At 43.2% G+C, this 19350-nt stretch overlaps 1 protein-coding gene and 2 non-coding genes across 4 annotated transcripts; all 3 read left to right on the forward strand.

The window, feature by feature from the left end:
• Positions 1–4402: 4402 nt before the first annotated feature.
• On the forward strand, positions 4403–14437 carry RPL21 (ribosomal protein L21). 2 transcript variants are annotated; one of them, XM_060770901.2, is made up of 6 exons: positions 4403–4488; positions 8186–8264; positions 9370–9431; positions 12055–12167; positions 12556–12706; positions 14310–14437. In XM_060770901.2, the coding sequence occupies exons 2-6, from the start codon at positions 8198–8200 to the stop codon at positions 14397–14399; spliced, it is 483 nt and encodes a 160-aa protein (XP_060626884.1). In that variant the 5' UTR covers positions 4403–4488; positions 8186–8197; the 3' UTR covers positions 14400–14437. The 2 variants fall into 2 exon arrangements, with proteins under 2 accessions (XP_060626884.1, XP_060626883.1); XM_060770900.2 differs by having other exon boundaries at positions 4412–4500.
• LOC132772443 (small nucleolar RNA SNORD102) lies at positions 9848–9918 on the forward strand. The gene has a single exon (XR_009631177.1). It is a non-coding gene; the product is annotated as a small nucleolar RNA SNORD102 (small nucleolar RNA).
• LOC132772452 (small nucleolar RNA SNORA27) lies at positions 12222–12353 on the forward strand. The gene has a single exon (XR_009631186.1). It is a non-coding gene; the product is annotated as a small nucleolar RNA SNORA27 (small nucleolar RNA).
• Positions 14438–19350: the final 4913 nt, after the last annotated feature.

Below are 19350 nucleotides of genomic sequence, written 5' to 3' on the forward strand. Positions count from 1 at the left end.
GAATATTGCATTCAAATCACCCCTGACAGATGGCCATTCAGCCTCTGTTTAAAAGCTTCCAAAGAAGGAGCCTCCACCACACTCCGGGGCAGAGAGTTCCACTGCCGAATGGCTCTCACGGTCAGGAAGTTCTTCCTCATGTTCAGATGGAATCTCCTATCTTGTAGTTTGAAGCCATTGTTCCGCGTTCTAGTCTCCAAGGAAGCAGAAAACAAGCTTGCTCCCTCCTCCCTGTGGCTTCCTCTCACATATTTATACATGGCTATCATATCTCCTCTCAGCCTTCTTTTCTTCAGGCTAAACATGCCCAGCTCCTTAAGCCGTGCCTCATACGGCTTGTTCTCCAGACCCTTAATCATTTTAGTCACCCTCCTCTGTACACATAATGTATATACATATAATATTTATAATATTATAATGTGATGCAATATAATACTACTACTAATATGATATTATAATTATATATACAGGGAGCATACCACCCCCTGCTGCATCAGCTCCACTGGCTGCCGATCTACCTCCGAGCACAATTCAAAGTGCTGGTCTTGGCCTATAAAACCCTATACTGTTCCAGCCCAGCTTACTTATCCGGATGTATCTCTCTCTACGTTCCACCTCATACTTTAAGATCTACTGGGGAGGCCCTGTTCTCGGTCCCACCAGCGTCTCAAACGCGTCCGGTGGGGACGAGGGACAGGGTCTTCTCGGTAGTGACCCCCCGCTTGTGGAATTTCGCTCCCCAGCTCTCCCAGATTAGATCGCCGTCCTCCCGCCTTAATTTTAGGGGAAAAAACTAAAGACGTGGTGTTGGAGCCAGGCCTTTGGCTAGTGGGCACAGCAGCACTTTAGGCACTGAAGTTGGACAATAGGATTGTTATGAAAATTGGAAACGGCTATATGACCTGTGATTATGTGATTTGTTCTATGTGATTATGTGATTTTAATTAATATCACTGTTTAATTGTTACATAATAGGATTTTATATTGTTGGTTTATATTGTTGTTATTGATATTGTTGACATTGAATTGTTACCTGTGTTAGCCGCCCTGAGTCCCCCCTTGGGGGTGAGAAGGGCGGGGTAGAAATTATGTAAATAAATAAATAAATATTATAGTAATATATATATATATATGCATACACACACACACACACACACAGTATAGTACAGTATAGTATAGTATAGTACAATTAAAACTTGTGCGCCAGCTGCGCCCATACTTTGGGAAGTCAAACTGGCCACAGTGGTCCATGCTCTTGTTACGTCTAGGATAAACTATTGCAATGCACTCTATGTGGGGTTGCCTTTGAAGACTACTCGGAAGCTTCAAATAGTCCAACGAGAGGCAGCCAGGTTAATAACTGGGGCGACATACAGGGAGCATACAACTCCCATGTTATGCCAGCTCCACTGGCTGCCAGTTTGCTACAGAGCACATTTCAAAGTGCTGACTTTGGCCTATAAAGCCCTAAACGGCCCCAGCCCAATTTACCTGTCCGAACGCATCTCCCCCTATGAACCATCGTGGAGATTAAGATCCTCCGGGGAATCCCTGCTTTTCGTCCCGCCATTGTCACAGGCATGATTGGTGGGGACAAGAGACAGGGCCTTCTTGGTGATTGCTCCCCGGCTATGGAACTCCCTTCCTGGTGAGATCAGGTCGGCCCCCTCCATCCTGTCCTTTAGAAAGATGGTAAAAACTTGGCTGTGGGACCAAGCTTTTGGGACAGGGCAATAAAGTGGCAATAGGAAATATGACCAGGCCAATTAGATTTGATGCGGATGACTAGGACTGTTTTAAATGGAGTATTTTAATATTTTGATAAATGTTTTTTAATGTTTATGTATTGTATGTGAATTTGTGTCCCGGCATTGAATGTTTGCCATGTATATGCTGTGCTCCGCCCTGAGTCCCCTTTTGGGTGAGAAGGGCAGAATATAAATGTTTTAAATAATAAAATAGTAGTGATTTGTTGTTGTTCATTCAGTCGTTTCCGACTCTTCGTGACCTCATGGACCAGCCCACGCCAGAGCTCTCTGTCGGCCGTCACCACCCCCAGCTCCTTCAAGGTCAATCCAGTCACTTCAAGGATACCATCCATCCATCTTGCCCTTGGTCGGCCCCTCTTTCTTTTTCCTTCCATTTTCCCCAGCATAATTGTCTTCTCTAAGCTTTCCTGTCTTCTCATGATGTGGCCAAAGTACTTCATCTTTGCCTCTACTATCCTTCCCTCCAGTAAGCAGTTGGGCTTTATTTCCTGAACAATATAGTAATATTTAATACTGATATTTTACTATGCTAATAATATAATATATTGTATGACACAATGGGTTAAAGCACTGAGCTGCTGAGTTTGTTGACCGAAAGGTTGCAGGTTCGAATCTGGGGAGCGGCGTGAGCTTCCGCTGTCAGCCCCAGCTTCTGCCAACCTAGCAGTTCAAAAACATACAAATGTGAATAGATCAATAGGTACTACTCCGAAGGTAGTACCGGCCACATGACCTTCAAGGTGTCTATGGACAACGCCGGCTCTTCAGCTTAGAAATGGAGATGAGCCCCACACTCTAGAGTCAGACATGACTGGACTTCATGTCAGGGGAAAATCTTTACCTTTACCTTTTGCTTTCACATAGCACAAACCTTATTTCATGTACAAAGTGGAAATATTGTGTGCAAATTACCTTCAGGTTATGTTTATATGAAACATAATTGAATTCTGTGTTTAGACCTGAGTCCTCTTTTAAAAGTATTTCATTATGGACATCTCATATATGCAAATATGGAGCCCCCGGTGGCGCAGTGGGTTAAACCCCTGTGCCAGCAGGACTCAAGACCGACAGGTCACAGATTCGAATACGGGGAGAGGCGGATGAGCTCCCTCTATCAGCTCAAACTCCTCATACGGGGACATGAGAGAAGCCTCCCACAAGGATGATAAAAACATCAAATCATCTGGGCGTCCCCTGGGCAACGTCCTTGCAGACGGCCAATTCTCTCACACCAGAAGCGACTTGCAGTTTCTCAAGTCGCTCCTGACATGACTATATATATATATATATATATATATATATATATATATGCAAGTACAAATATTCCAAAAAGCTGAAAAAATCCAAAGCAGTTTGAGTCCCAAGAATTTCAGATAAGGGAGACAACCTGTACAACACAGGATACATCTCCACTGTAGAATTAATGCAGTTTGATAGCACTTGAACTGCCATGGCTCAGTTATTTATTTGTCGTGTCAGGGCAACCAGTCAATTATATTACATTTCTAACAGAACAAAGCAAACAAACAGACAAAATACAAAATTTGTGAGTTTGGTAGTTGATTAAATGTCCTTTGACCAGTATCTGGCCACTTGGAGTGCTTCTGGTGTTGCTGCAAGAAGGTCCTCCATTGTGCATGTGGCAGGGCTCAGGGTGCATTGCAGCAGGTGGTCAGTGGTTTGCTCTTCTCCACACTCGCATGTGGAGGATTCCACTTTGTAGCCCCATTTCTGAAGGTTGGCTCTGCATCTTGTGGTGCCAGAGCGCAGTCTGTTCAGCGCCTTCCAAGTCGCGCAGTCCTCTGTGTGTCTTCCAAGTCGCCCAGTCCTCTGTGTGCCCAGGGTGGAGTCTCTCATTTGGTATCAGCCATTGGTTGAGGTTCTGGGTTTGAGCCTGCCACTTTTGGACTCTCGCTTGCTGAGGTGTTCCAGCGAGTGTCTCTGTAGATCTTAGAAAACTATTTCTAGATTTAAGCCGTTGACGTGCTGGCTGATACCCAAACAGGGGATGAGCTGGAGATGTCTCTGCTTTGGTCCTTTCACTATTGGCTGCTACTTCCCGACGGATGTCAGGTGGTGCAATACCAGCTAAACAGTGTAATTTCTCCAGTGGTGTAGGGCACAGACACCCCGTGATAATGCGGCATGTCTCATTAAGAGCCACATCCACTGTTTTAGTGTGGTGAGATGTGTTCCACACTGGGCATGCATACTCAGCAGCAGAGTAGCACAGCGCAAGGGCAGTGCGCAATGGCTCAGTGCTATGGAATCATGGGAACCGCAGTTTTGTTTAGCCTTGACTGCCAAAGAGAGCTGCTGCTTCACCAAAATACAGATCCCAGGATCTCCTAGCCTTGAGGCATGGCAGCTGCGTCAATTCTATAGTAGAGACACTCAGACACATCCACGTGGGAAGGCACAACACCCAATGTTCTTCTAAGCCCCGCCCACTTTTGCGTCATAGGGGTCCTCCTTCAAAGCCTGTCTATACAATTGCCTGCTTCAATACTGGATTTATACAATTGGGACATCGTTCTTTTCGTCGTGGGTTCTAATTGTAAAGACAAAAATCTGTTATTAAAAGATTAATTCGGTTTTTTCCAGTCAGGCACTTTTGTAGACGACGATAACCGTGCCAAGGACCCGCAGTGGCCGGAAGGAGCGGAAGGCTTGCGAAGCCCCTCCCTCTTTCTTTTGGCCTGCGGACGCCATTTTGCAGGTACACGGGAAGGTGGGCTGCTCTCCTTTTGGGGTCTGAGCCTCGGTTAAAGTGGGAATTTTGGGAGGATCCGTGCTCTGGCTGGTAGTGGGGAAGAAGGAAAGCGCTGCTGTGAAGGAGGCGAGGCCTTCACCGGTGGTTGGAAGCGGTGGTTGAAAGCGGGAGGCCACGCGAGGAAAGCGATTCTGGGAGTCAGGCAGGCAGGCCGCGTTGGTTTGGGTCGGAAGTCAAAGGGATGGGAGCGATCCAGGGCCTTCCTTGGAGGCTTAGGGTATATTTACACCAGGCATGGGTCAGCTCGGGCCCCCAAGTGTTTTGGATTTCGACTCCCACCATTCCTAACAGCCTCAGGCCCCTTCCTTTCCCCCCTCAGCCGCTTAAGCGGCTGAGGGGGGAAAGGAAAGGGCCTGAGGCTGTTAGGAATGATGGGAGTCGAAGTCCAAAACACTTGGAGGGCCCAAGTTGGCTTATTCCTGATCTATACTGTAGAAATAATGCACTTTAATTGCCATGGTGTCAAACTGCATTAATTCTGCATTAGTTCTGTGGTGTAGATGCACCCTTAGGCATCTCTCGTGATGGAGGCCACAGCTTTCTATTCTTCCTTCTTCTTCTTCTTTAAAACCTTCTCTTTTAAAGTCGTTCCCACAGTTTGATCTCACCCCCCCCCCCCAATGAGGTCTCTTCCAACTCTTTGATTCTATGATTCTTCCAGCCATGGCCCTTGATTCACCTGAGCCCTCTCTTGAGTGAACACTGCCACCCCAGTTTGGCATCTCATTCTTCCCCTGATCATAGAATCAGAGTTGGAAGAGACCTCCTGGGCCATCCAGTCCAACCCCCTGCCAAGAAGCAGGAATATTGCATTCAAATCACCCCTGACAGATGGCCATCCAGCCTCTGTTTAAAAGCTTCCAAAGAAGGAGCCTCCACCACACTCCGGGGCAGAGAGTTCCACTGCTGAACGGCTCTCACAGTCAGGAAGTTCTTCCTCATGTTCAGATGGAATCTCCTCTCTTGTAGTTTGAAGCCATTGTTCCACGTCCTAGTCTCCAGGGAAGCAGAAAGCAAGCTTGCTCCCTTCTCCCTGTGGCTTCCTCTCACATATTTATACATGGCTATCATATCTCCTCTCAGCCTTCTCTTCTTCAGGCTAAACATGCCCAGCTCCTTAAGCTGCTCCTCATAGGGCTTGTTCTCCATGGAACATCTGCTGTGTTAAAACTTATTTTAAATATGTTTTATTGCATTTATATGTTTTAGTTGTTTTATAATTTGATATGTTATATTTATTATTTGTTGGATGATGTGGCATTGAATGTTGCCATAATCTGTAAGCCGCTCTTTGCCCTTCGGTGTTGCCAGTCCCCTTCGGGGTTGAGAAGAGCAGGGTATAAATACAGTAAATAAGTATAAACATACAATATATTATAGGATAGTACAATATCAGTATTATATATTACTATATTGTACTATACCATTATGTTGTAATATTATTAGTAATATTGCCTGTAATATAAAATATTTAATTATAATGTCATATTATTAATTGTATTATATTGTATTATATTATATTATATTATATTATATTATTAGCATAGCACAGCAAACAAGGTGGAACTGTCCCCTGGCCCCCTCTCTTCACTCTGGCCCAGAGCAGCAGTTGGTGCTGGGGAGAGGGGTCCCCAACTGATGACATATGCAGGAGACAAGATGGAACTGCCCCCTGCCCCTCCTTCACTGGTGAGGAATCAACTTCTTGGGCAGAGGAGGCTAAAAGCCTTATATTACAACTCCCATGAATCCATAGTATTGAGCCATGGTGGTTACATCAGTGTCAAGCTGCATTCCCTTTGCAGTAGAGATGCACCCCATGACCTTTTTCCCCCCAGATGTTTTGGGAAACATTCCCAGAGATTTACAATTTTTCTTCACCTGGCCATCTCTCATTCAATTATATTAGTTTGTATTCAAATATGTTAGTGGTGGAGCACATGCTTTGCATGCAAAATACCCTGTATTCTGTCCCTGCCATATCTATACAGAGTTGGGATCCATATGATTGTTAAACCTACGCTATTCAGTTTTAAAGAAAGTTTAGTATTCTAGTTATGGGGCTAAAACTTCATGATTATTCATCAATTGCTATGCTGGATAGGCCTATTGCAGTTGTTTTGGCCTTCAACTCCCAGAAATACTAACAATTGGTAAACTGGCTGGGATTTCTGGGAGTTGTGGGCCAACCTACCTGGGGACTCACAGGTTGAAAACTACTGGCCTTTTGGGACTTGACAGTTGAAAACCATATGGAGCAGGAGTTAATACCATGCTAGATAGACTAGTGATATGATGTATATATACATCTATATATGTATGTACACATGCATATATGTGTAAGGGAATAAACTGTACGTATTACTTCAATTCTAAATGTGCTCCCCCACCCCCAATAAAACATATCTAAAAACAGGGCGTGTCTTAGAATCACTGGTGCTTTTAAATCTATAATAAAGCTTTTTTTTCCAGTTTGTGATACTGAAATTAGTATGCATTTTACAACCTGGGGTGTCTTAAAATTTAAAAAATACAATATATTCAGCTCATTTAGGGTGAAGAACAGCATTGAAAATGTAATGGTTGGCATCATGCAGATTACATGTGCTGCTGTCTGTTTTTGCAAATCGAAACCTATCACCTAATTTGCTAAAGTGGTAGCAATTAACAGTGCCTTTCCTTTACTTTATATCTTATTTTAAAGAAGAAAATGCCTTTAAATGTAAAATGTTTTTCTCTCAACAAGAAATATTGTTTGAAGTATATCCTGATAACTTCAGGAATTGCCAGTCCCAAAATCTAGCACCGAAACTGTACAGTTGTGGTAGGCAAAGTGCACTCCTCCCACTCTCCTAACATGATTATTATTAGTATTATTTTGCTTCCAAATGCTTTTCAACATATTCTAGGAGCTGAAGGAGGCAATTTCACCATATTTTCCCCTCACATGGGCAGTTTTATGCTCAGGAGATTCAATTTTTCTAAAATAAATTGATGTTGAAATCACATCCTGATTTATAAAAGACTTGTCTGAGGTCTGAAATAACCTACAGAAAACTAGAAATTTTGGAAATATGCCTCCCATCCACCTGGGCATGTTTGAGTGTATGTGAAAGGTTTGTGTGTGTGTGTGTGTGTGTGTGTGTGTGTGTGTGTGTGTTTGGTGGCATGTAGCCCTCTGATGTCTCCTAAGGAGGTTATAATGCAAGAGCGTGCTGTTTGTTTTAGAAATATATCTGGTACAGGTTAGTACTAGATGGATTTTCTAAGATCTCTTTTTTTAATTTGGGGGGAAAATGTGGTGTAAATAAATGTCAGCAATACTTGCTGCATTTCTTTTCATATATTTATTTCTTTCAGTTGTGTGCAAAGTGGAAAGAAAGTGTTGTACTCAACCTTTAGATAGAGATGCAGTAAGGGTCCTTCCAGATAGGACCTATATCCTAGGATCTGATCCCAGATTTTCTGTTTTCAAGTGGATTATATGAGTCCACACTGTCAGATAATTTGGGATAAATAGAAAACATGGGATCAGATCCTTGGATAAAAGGCCTATCTGGAAAGGCCTTAAGTCTGTAAAAGGTGTGTTTCCACATTATGGACCATTAAGTTAATGTAGCTGCGGATTTTTAATCTCTTGCAGTAATCAGTCAAGATGACGAACACAAAGGGGAAGAGGAGGGGGACGCGTTACATGTTCTCAAGACCTTTCCGCAAACATGGTAGGTAATGTTTTCAAAGCATTTAATCTGGTTATTACGTTGTTGCCTTCTGCTGATCCAGGCATCGGTTAATATTCTACTTGGATAAATTTGAGTGACTGCTGAAGGGTTGTTTTAATTCTAAGGCCCCTTCTACACTGCCATATAAAATCCAGATGATCTGCTTTGAACTGGATCACATGGTAGTGTAGACTCCTAATCTAGTTCATAGTAAATAACATGAAATATCTGTATTAATAATCTGGATTATATGGCAGTGTAGAAGGGGCCATACTATCATAAATAAGTTATTTTAATCAATATTCCCTTTTGTTGAGTGTTCTGTTATGTCTGAATTTGGAACAAATAAATTGTTGCTTCCATTTTAGCTTGAGTCTGAACAGAATTGAAAGCCACTTTTATACGACAGTGGATGGCTGTGGGACCTTTGTCCCTTGTTCCATCACTTTTTCCACCAGATGTAAGTTTCTTCCCGAATCTCCGCTGCTGCCATGTGCAAAGACTTCCACAGTCCCGCTGCTGTCACCAAGAGTGAAGGCTTTCCCTTTACTCCACTTCCACCGCACATGTTTGGAACTCTTTTTTTTTCCACTGTTACCACTGTCACCATTGCCTCCCAACATTTCATTCTCCCCTCCCCCTTCCAACTTCTTACCTGAGTACTTCTATTCGCCAACACACAATAAACCAAACTTAGTTTTGTGCCTTCATGTCATTTTTGACTTATGGCAACCCTGTGGCAGAATTTGTTTGGAGGATGTTTGTCTTTGCTTTCCTCTGAGGTTGAGAGAGTATGATCTGCCCAAAGTCACCCAGTGTGTTGCACCCAGTGAGCAGGGATTCAAACCCTGGTCTCTAATAGTCATAGTCCAGTGCTCAAACCGCTACACAATACTGGCTCTCAAAATCACACTACCATAATATAAAACAATATTTTCTACACAGTGTCCATGACATCACTGTGCTGTAGCTTGTAAGTCAGTCTTTACTACCAGAATGTGTATGGATTGCCTTAAACAGGTCATGAATTGCATTCAATACATTGTATTTAAACCTACAAAACCTTATTCGAATAAACATGTGTCATATTGCATCTTTTCCATAGGTGTTGTCCCGCTTGCAACCTACATGCGCATCTATAAGAAGGGTGATATTGTTGACATCAAGGTATCTACCTTAAAAATGCTGTTGAACTAAAACTGTCATGCAATTGAAGTTTTGTACCATTTGATAGGGGGACATCTTTAATTGAGCGTGGGTTCTATAGCGTGCATAGAAACCTTTTATTTGCTGTTAATTACCATACAACAAATGTTGAAAAATGAGTGAAGGAAAGGCTGTGTGGCCTTTTAAGTTAATCCGACCATATGCAGATGGTGACATGCTTGCAAAAATTGTAATATAGAATGAGTTCTTGAAAAATGTTTTAGTGAAATGTTTTGTAGTATCATAGCAACTTATTAGGAGATGCTATTTTTAAATGTACAACACACTGGCTGATACAAAGCCTTATTGGGAATATTCAGTTCTATTACCTTTAAGAGCACTATCTTACTAAATAGCTTTGGCTATTTACACTCTGGGGCTTGATGATGATTGTCTCTTATGATTGCTTTTGCAAAGTGATCAAATAATTTCACCGGCACTGAAAGCAAACCAGAGATGTGATCTGACTCACTGGCATACTTAATTTTATTTGATTGCTGGAGTCCTTTAAGATGAAGGTTAGTAACAATTGTGACTTACTAGGTCATGCCAATTATACTTGTCCTTTTGGAGAGTTTTACTCAAGCAGATAGCTTGGCCTAGTTTTGGTCTGAAACTAGGCCAGCAAATACATATAGGTATAACTCTGCAAAGTAAATGTGTTCCTATATTTTTCAGCAGAAAATTTGGTACTATAGGCAGAAAACACATGAACATTTTTGAGCTAGATCTCCGCATCACAAAAAGGAGTAATTGTACATCTTTCAGCAGTTTTTCTTCTAAAACAACATGCTTATGTGAAATGAAAAAGTAGGCCAGATAATAATAATAATAATAATAATAATAATAATAATAATAATAATGCAAAGACTGGCACAAGCCAGTCAAGGTGGTCCCAGTGGTGATCAGCACACTGGGTGCAGTGCCTAAAGACCTTGGCCTGCACGTAAACACAATCGGCGCTGACAAAATTACCATCTGCCAGGTGCAGAAGGCCACCTTACTGTAATCTGCACGCATTATTCGCTGATACATCACACAGTCCTAGACACTTGGGAAGTGTCCGGCGTGTGAACCAATACAACAACCAGAAGAGTGATCTTGTCTGCTGTGGACTCATCTTGTTCTGTTTCAAATAATACCTATTTGTATCCCGCTCCATCTCCCAAAAGGGACTTGGGACGGCTTACAAGGCAACAGTAGTTCATCACAGAACATATCAAATACAACAAAAATTAACCAGAATCAGTAAAACACCACCAAATAGCATAAAATAAAAACATAACAAGGATCAACATAAAACACCTCAATCAAAGTGCAGTAATCAATGAAGCACAGCAATAAAATTGTAGTTAAAACGAGCTATACAAACCAAGATAAGCTTTACTATGAAGGGTGGGATTGCAGATAAGGCAGGCAAATCTGTTTTCCTCTTTTCTCTCAGTTTTGCTCTTTCTGGGGAAAGCTGCAGTCTGCAGTTAACCTTGCCTGTTGTAGGCAGGAACACATAGCTGCAGCGGGATTCGCTAGAGAAGAATCCCACTGTTTGCCAGCTCAAGCTTTTACTGCATTGTATTGTCGAAGGCTTTCATGGCCGGAATCACTCAGTTTCATGGCCGGAATCACTCAGTTCTTGTGGGTTTTTTCGGGCTATATGGCCATGTTCTAGAGGCATTTCTCCTGACGTTTCGCCTGCATCTATGGCAGGCTTCCTCAGAGGTCTGCTGGAGCTGGGTCTGCTGCATTGTTTACAGAAGACATGCTGCAGCTGGCACCAAAAGTCTGTTTTTCTCCAGCTCTTCTTTATTATCTTCCCAAAATTGGTAATCCTATAAAAAAAACCTTGCCATTTGGATAGAAGTCAAGGAAGGTTGGGATCATAAAGAGACTGTAAAAAGGTGCTTCCAACAGACCTCACTACCTCTGAGGATGCTTGCCATAGATGCAGGCGAAACGTCAGGAGAGAATGCCTCTAGACCATGGCCATATAGCCTGAAAAAACCTACAACAACCTAAGGTGCTTCTTTTTCAAGAGTTTTGATAACAAGTATGACTACATTGAAGGATTGCAAATCACAATGTTATTGTAACATTATTATCCCACTTTCGTGAGACTCGTGACAACTTACAACAGAAAAAAATATTTAAAATTCGGCAAATACAAAAGTTAAAATCTATGTGACATTTATTCGTTAATGTGTGGTTTCCAGTATTTTCCCAAATATTTGCCACTTAATAATAACTTAATTCCCTTAATGATTAATCTATTTGCCCCAAAGAAGTGGGAAATTGATGCTTCTGTTCAATGTTTGATGTTTTGTCTTATGTCTGATATAACAGGTTGTGTTTTTTATTTAATTTTAGTTATTAAGGCATAATTTCATTATTATGGGTGTATTGTTGTGTTTGAGCATCGAATGTTTGACTTTTATGTTTGGAGTGTGTCCTGAGTCCCCCTGGGGAGATGGGGGGGAATATAAATAAAGTGTTTTTATTATTATTAATTAAATATTTTGTCATACGTAGGACATTGATCCATGGTCATCTATAACGATTATCATTTGTAATGATTTTGTATTAACAGGGCATGGGCACAGTTCAGAAAGGCATGCCACACAAATGCTACCATGGGAAGACAGGAAGAGTATATAACATTACTCAACATGCTGTGGGCATTATTGTGAACAAGAAGGTTAAGTAAGTCTATTTTCACTACTCAGCCTTGTGGCTGTATTACTTTGATGTGGTTCTGTCTCCCACTTCACTTTGCCAATTAGACAGCTGTTGTCTCCATTGGCCATTCAGGTGGGGTAGAAAGAATATCCTTTTAAAACCCAGCCAGATTATATTTAACTGGTTTGGATCCTGTCAGAGGAAACAGGCATTTGAACGGTTCAGTAAAATCTGTATCTGTTTCTAAAGCATCTAAGGTTTATCTAAAAATCGTGATGGTATTTGCATTCATTCTTGTGGGTAACAAACCAGCCATAATGTAGTAACTTGATCTCCATTATTAAATTCCTGACTGGTGGAATTGCCTTCCAAACCGCAAACCTGGCAGTCATTGTCCGTGTCTTCTTTCTAGGGGCAAAATTCTTGCCAAGAGAATAAATGTACGCATTGAGCACATCAAGCACTCAAAGAGCCGAGATAGCTTCTTGCAGCGCGTGAAGGAAAATGAAAGGAAGAAGAAGGAAGCAAAGGAAAAGGGCACTTGGTTTGAACTCAAACGCCAGGTAATATATGTGATGTGGCCAGAGTAGATATCTTGTTTAAGAAACCATTTGTTAGTAGACTTGGGCTCAAATCACCGTTAACAAAAAAAATTGTAGTTTTCAGAGGCCCATTTTCATTTAATTTTTGAAAACAGAAAGAGGAAGAGAGATGAAAAGACTAGTGAAACAGATTTTTAAGAGATGACATTTTCGGAAAGAGTTAAGTCCACAAAATACCTGAGGTGGGGGATCTGCATCGTCTTTTTCCTCTCCCTGGCAGAAGAAGCTTCCATTGTGTTTCTTGAAAAGTTACCTCCTCCACCATAGGGGGCCCTGGGAACTTGCTTTCCCAGTGGCACTAGCATAGAGTGGCCATTTACAGTTCCTTTTGCAGCATGATGGGAGTTGAAGTTTTTCTGCATCTCTCTCGGCTAGTCAAAAGCCTGATGGTGTCCTTGTTCTGATTGGCTGAGAATGGAGACCCTCTGACTACAGTTCCCAAATGTATGGTTAAAATTTAAAATAATTCTTTAAAAAATAGTACATTAGTGAATTGTTTTGAAACTTGGCGGGCCTGCAGTTGTAAATGGTATACAACTCAGGTAGGTTTTATGCAGATAGGCCTTAAAATGGCTGAGCATTGAGCCTTTAAAGCAGTGGTTCTCAACCTGTGGGTTCGTTCCCAGGTGTTTTGGCCTACGACTTCCGGAAATCCCAGCCAGATTACCAGCTGTTAGGATTTCTGGGAGTTGAAGGCCAAAACATCTAGGGACCCACAGGTTGAGAATCACTGTTTTAAAGTTTCCCATTGTAACCAATGGCTGAATCTCTGCCAGAAGAAACAGAAAACACCCCTCCCCTTTCGGGTAACTTTCTAGTAAATGAAATGATGGGTCAGGTAGAAATGGATCTGAAAATGGCATGCCTTTTGGCCTGAATGCACATGCTTATTTGTTGGTACTACTTTAAAAAGTTTTTTAAAAAGTGAATCTCTTACATTGCTGTAGTAAAAAGGGAAGCAATTAAGTTTGTGGCAAGAGAAAAATGGCAGGTTGATGCATTTGTGAAATACTGTAAATAGTTCTTTCATAGAAAGAAAAAACAACAGGAAAGGCTTTTCCTCATTATTCAGGTTTGTCTTGGTTTCACTTTAGCCTTTTGGTTCTCATTAGCCCATTTCCAGGGCTTTGATCGTGTCCTTTCTGTCCATCATACAAGGAAAATGATTATTCTGCTATGTTTTCTTAGGTTAAAAATATTTAAATGTTTTCTTAGGTTAAAGGTGTTATTCTGTTCTCAGATGGCAAAACCAAACTGGGTTTCAAAAGGCTAACAACAGTAATGCTATTTATAACAGTGAAGAAATAGAATTGCCAGTTAAAATATTGCCAGGAGAGAAGTGCTATAAATTCACAAGTATGTGAAGTATTACAGGATTAATTTCTGAGATTGTATCTCAGCAGTGGAAACACAGTGTTCAGGAAAGATATATGCAATTGTAAAACACACAGAGATGCAGGGAAGTCTTGATTTTTCAATGTTGCAGAAACCTGAGAACTTGGATTGCTGTTGTGACTCACCATTTTGTTTTCATTTTCTTTCCTTTTTCTCTTTACTTCTATAGCCTGCTCAACCAAGAGAAGCACATTTTGTGAGGACCGGCGGCAAAGAGCCAGAGCTTCTGGAGCCAATTCCATATGAATTCATGGCATAATATGTATGAACAAAATAAAGTCCTTTCTAGAGAACTCACACTTGTAGTAGTGTCTTCAAACCTATATCTTCTGGAGATAAAGTACTTTATTTCGGTTTCAAAGTGGGGAGTTTTTGGAATAAATGCGGACAGAGTGAACTCCGATCCAGAACTGTGTAGAACGTAAACTGGGATCTGGTTGACTCAGTTTTGCATTAGATTGACAATGATTTCTGAATCAAGAAAGCAGTACCACAATGACTTCCCTCCTCCCTAAATTAAATTGGCTAGAAAAGCTGATGGTTGCAAGGAACAGATTGAATTTTTGTGTTGAAGTTTGGAAACTCACCTTTATTGCTGAAAATAAACACCTGGAATCAAAATTCTTTAAGTAGCCCTCACCCTGGGTACAGTTCATGGATCTGAAAATACTATCCAATCTAAAAATCATGACCTTTGCCCACCTTGACTCTAGGAGCAGCCAACTGAATCCAATAAAGCATTGTCCACCCATTCCTACCCTTTCCCATACCTTGCATTTCTATCTGATTTCCCATCCACGTGCACCAAATATTGACACATAATTGGCAGTGATGTTTATATTTGCTTGATGGGGTATAAGTTACACACACTGTAAAAGGCAGGGTTGCATTAGTTGGGAATTAGAGCTGTTGGTGGGCAAATGAAGAGAAACCAAATTTTTTTTTTTTGGATGGCAAGCTGCATTCTTCCGAAGTCTTTATATTGATGCCCCACACAACCCCCTTGGGTTTGACTAAATGTAGTCTTGATATCTACAGGAAATAGTTTGGAGGGAGTACTTTTAACAAAAAACACCCCACTTACCCCAAACAAATGGGCATTACTCAGAGGTGTACGTGGCATTCCAATGTTCCTAGAATCATTCATTCATTCATTGAGTTGGAAGAGAGCTCATGGGCCATCCAGTCCAACCCCTTGCCAAGAAGCAGGAAAATCACATTCAAAGCACACCCAACAGATGGCCATCCAACCTCTGTTTAAAAGCCTCCAAAAAAGGAGCCTCTGCCACACCTTGGGGCAGAGAGTTCCACTGCTGAACAGCTCTCACAGGAAGCTTTTCGTCATGTTCAGGTGGAATCTCCTTTCCTGTAGAGTTTGAAGCCATTGTTCCGCATCCTAGTCTCCAGTGCAGCGGAAAACAAGCTTGCTCCCTCCCTGTTACTTCCCCTCATATATTTACATTGCTATCATGTTTCCACTCAACCTTCTCTTCTGCAGGTGAAACATGCCCAGCTCTTAAACCGCTCCTCATAGGGCTTATTCTCTATACATGAGAAGTATCCCAACTTTCCCCTTAAAGTTGTTTGAAAGAAATACCTAAAATAGAACTATCCCTTTAGCTTAAAAAAAGTTAACACAATCTTGATATGAACAGAAGCACAGCTATTGTCAAGGGTGTCTCATGGATCCAAATGAAAAGCTGAGATTATTCTCTGTCATGCTCCCCATTGTGCCTTCTCTGTGGCCTCTGCAAGCTTACTTAGGCGATCCCTCGTTGGACGAGTAAGATGGTCTTCCGTTATGGATTTCCTTGTGAGACCGTATGTGGCTGTGGAGCCCTATTCTTGCTCTGCATCTTCTTCCGCAGTGAGGGCATTGGTTTCCAGGTGGAAGGCGGTCCCGGTCGGGGTTGGCTTGACGCGCCTTCCTCCTGGCACGTTTCACTCTTTCACCCTCCACTCATGCCTCCTCAAATTCTGCAGCACTGCTGGTCACAGCTGTCCTCCAACTGGAGCGCTCAAGGGCCAGGGCTTCCCAGTTCTCAGTGTCTATGCCAGAGTTTTTAAGGTTGGCTTTGAGCCCATCTTTAAATCTCTTTTCCTGTCCACCAACGTTCCGTTTTCCGTTCTTAAGTTCGGAGTAGAGCAATTGCTTTGGGAGACGGTGGTCAGGCATCCGGACAACGTGGCCGGCCCAGCGGAGTTGATGTTGAAGGACCATCGCTTCAATGCTGGTGGTCTTTGCTTCTTCCAGCACACTGACGTTTGTCCGCTTGTCTTCCCAGGAGATTTGCAGGATTTTCCGGAAGCAGCGCTGATGGAATTGTTCCAGGAGTTGCATGTGACGTCTGTAGACAGTCCACGTCTCACAGGCATAGAGCAGGGTTGGGAGGACAATAGCTTTATAGACAAGCACCTTGGTCTCCCTACGGATGTCCCGGTCCTCAAACACTCTCTGCTTCATTCTGGAAAATGCTGCACTTGCAGAGCTCAGGCGGTGTTGTATTTCGGCGTCGATGTTGACTTTGGTGGAGAGGTGGCTGCCAAGGTAGCGGAAATGGTCCACATTTTCTAATGTTACACCATTAAGCTGTATCACTGGCATTGGAGAGGGATTGGCTGGTGCCTGCTGGAAAAGCACCTTGGTTTTTTCAATGTTCAATGACAGGCCGAGCTTCTCGTATGCTTCTGCGAAGGTGTTTAGAGTGGCTTGTAGATCTTCTGAATGCGCACAGACGACATTGTCGTCAGCATACTGGAGTTCTATAACAGCTGTTGTTGTAACCTTGGTTTTGGCTTTCAGTCTGCTGAGGTTGAATAGCTTGCCATCTGTCCGATAGATGATTTCCACTCCGGTGGGAAGCTTCCCATCAACAAGGTGAAGTAGCATAGCGATGAAGATGGAGAATAGAGTTGGGGCAATAACACATCCCTGTTTGACACCGGATTCCACTTTAAATTGGTCACTTTGGGAGCCACTGCTGTCCAACACTGTTGCCATCATGTCATCATGGAGGAGCCGCAGGATGTTCACAAATTTGCTTGGGCACCTGATTTTGTGGAGGATGGTCCAGAGAGCGCTGCGATTCACTGTGTCGAATGCCTTTGCAAGGTCGATGAATGCCATGTACAGAGGTTGGTTTTGTTCCCTGCATTTTTCTTGGAGCTGTCGTGCAGTAAAGATCATGTCCACGGTTCCTCTAGAGGGGCGGAAGCCATTCTGGGATTCTGGGAGGGTGTCTTCTGAGAGGGGCAGAAGGCGGTTTGCAAGGATTCTTGCGAGGATTTTCCCAGCGGAGGTTAGAAGGGAGATACCTCGATAGTTTCCGCAGTCTGTTCTTTCCCCTTTTTTGAAGAGGGTGATGATGGTGGCGTCCTTGAAATCTGTTGGGATTTTCTCGGTCACCCACACTTTTTCTATGAGCTGGTGTAGTTGGTGTGTCAGCTCAGGTCCTCCCTCTTTAAAGATTTCAGCAGGGATCCCATCTGGTCCACTGGCTTTGTTATTCTTCTGTTGGCTGATGGCATTGCTGACTTCTTCCAAACTGGGCAGTGCTGCAAGCTCATCCCTGGTTTGTTGTTGTGGGATTTGTGAGAGGACCTCTTTGGCCACATTGGAGCTGCGGTTCAGGAGGCTTTGGTAGTGTTCTTTCCAACGTAGTGCAATTGAGTTTTGGTCCTTCAGGAGTTTGGTTCCATCTGATGAGCGTAGAGGCTGTATGCCATGGTTTCTTGGTCCGTAGATGACCTTTGTGGCTTTGAAAAATCCCTGAGCATTATGGGTATCTGCCAGGTGTTGGATTTCTTCGGCCTTCTTTGTCCACCAGATGTTCTTGAGCTCTCTTGTCCTTCTTTGGACCTCAGCTTTTGCACTGGCATAGATCTTTTTCTTAGCAGCACAGTTGACGTCTCTCTGCCATGCTTGGAAGGCTTTCCTTTTCTTGTCAATTAGCTGTTGGATCTCGATGTCATTTTCATCAAACCAGTCTTGATGTTTATTGGCTTGGTATCCAATAGTTTCTTCGCAGGCTTGGATGATGGAGGTCTTCAGTTTGTTCCAATGTTCCTCGACATTTTCGGGGTGTACTGTGGGTAGATGGTTCTTGAGTGCTGTTTGGAGAAGGGCTCGTCTGGAGGGCTCCTGAAGGGCTTGGGTGTTCATTTTGCGCCTTGTCTTCCTTCCTTGGAGTCTGCGCTTGGGAGCGATCTTGATAGCCATCGAGGATCGAATTAGCCTGTGGTCAGTCCAGCAGTCGTCAGCACCTGTCATGGCTCTTGTGAGGAGCACGTCACGGCGGTCTCTGGCGCGTGTGTTTACATAGTCTAAGAGGTGCCAATGCTTTGACCGGGGGTGCTTCCATGATGTCTTGAACTTGTTTTTCTGGCGGAAGAGCGTGTTGGTGATGACAAGGTTGTGCTCCGCACATTTGGTGAGAAGCAGGATGCCATTTGAGTTGCTGTTTCCAACCCCGTCTTTTCCTATGGTCCCTGGCCACAGGTCGAAGTCTCGCCCGACTCTTGCATTGAAGTCCCCCAGGAGGATGATTTTGTCCTCCTTAGGTATCCCTGATAGGACGGTGTCCAGCTGACAGTAGAATTTCTCCTTGATGTCTTCATCAGCATCTAGTGTTGGTGCATAGGCACTTATGATGGTTGCCCGTTGGTTTTTGGCAAGATCGATTCGGAGGGTTGAGAGTCGTTCGTTGATGCCAGTGGGTGCTTCGGACAGATGTTTCATCAGATCATTTCTGATGGCGAAGCCAACTCCGTGCATTCTTTGGTCTTCTTCGGGCAGTCCCTTCCAGAAGAAGGTGTAGCCTCTTTTTTCTTCCTTCAGCTGTCCTTCTCCTGCTCTCCGGGTTTCCTGAAGGGCTGCTATGTCGATGTTGAAGCGTCCCAGCTCCCTTGCAATGATGGCAGTTCTGCGTTCGGGGCGTTCACTGCCACTGTTGTCCATCAGAGTCCGTACGTTCCACGTACCGAAGTTCATTTTTCTTTTTTGGCCGCAGGGTGGTGACCCCACTGGACGCGGCAGTCCAGTCAGGGATAAGTGAGGCAGACTATGTTTAGGGCACCTTTTCTAGCCCCCTCCCTGTGTGGGGTGAGCAGAGTGGGTCCTCAATAGGGCTGCTCAGTCGCGGATACAGCTGCCGAACTACTCAACTGCCTTGGACCTTGAGGTAGAACGACTGAGTCCGTACCCACCGCCC

This window comes from Anolis sagrei, chromosome 3 (genome assembly GCF_037176765.1).
Source record: "Anolis sagrei isolate rAnoSag1 chromosome 3, rAnoSag1.mat, whole genome shotgun sequence".
NCBI classification, from domain to species: Eukaryota; Metazoa; Chordata; class Lepidosauria; order Squamata; family Dactyloidae; genus Anolis; species Anolis sagrei.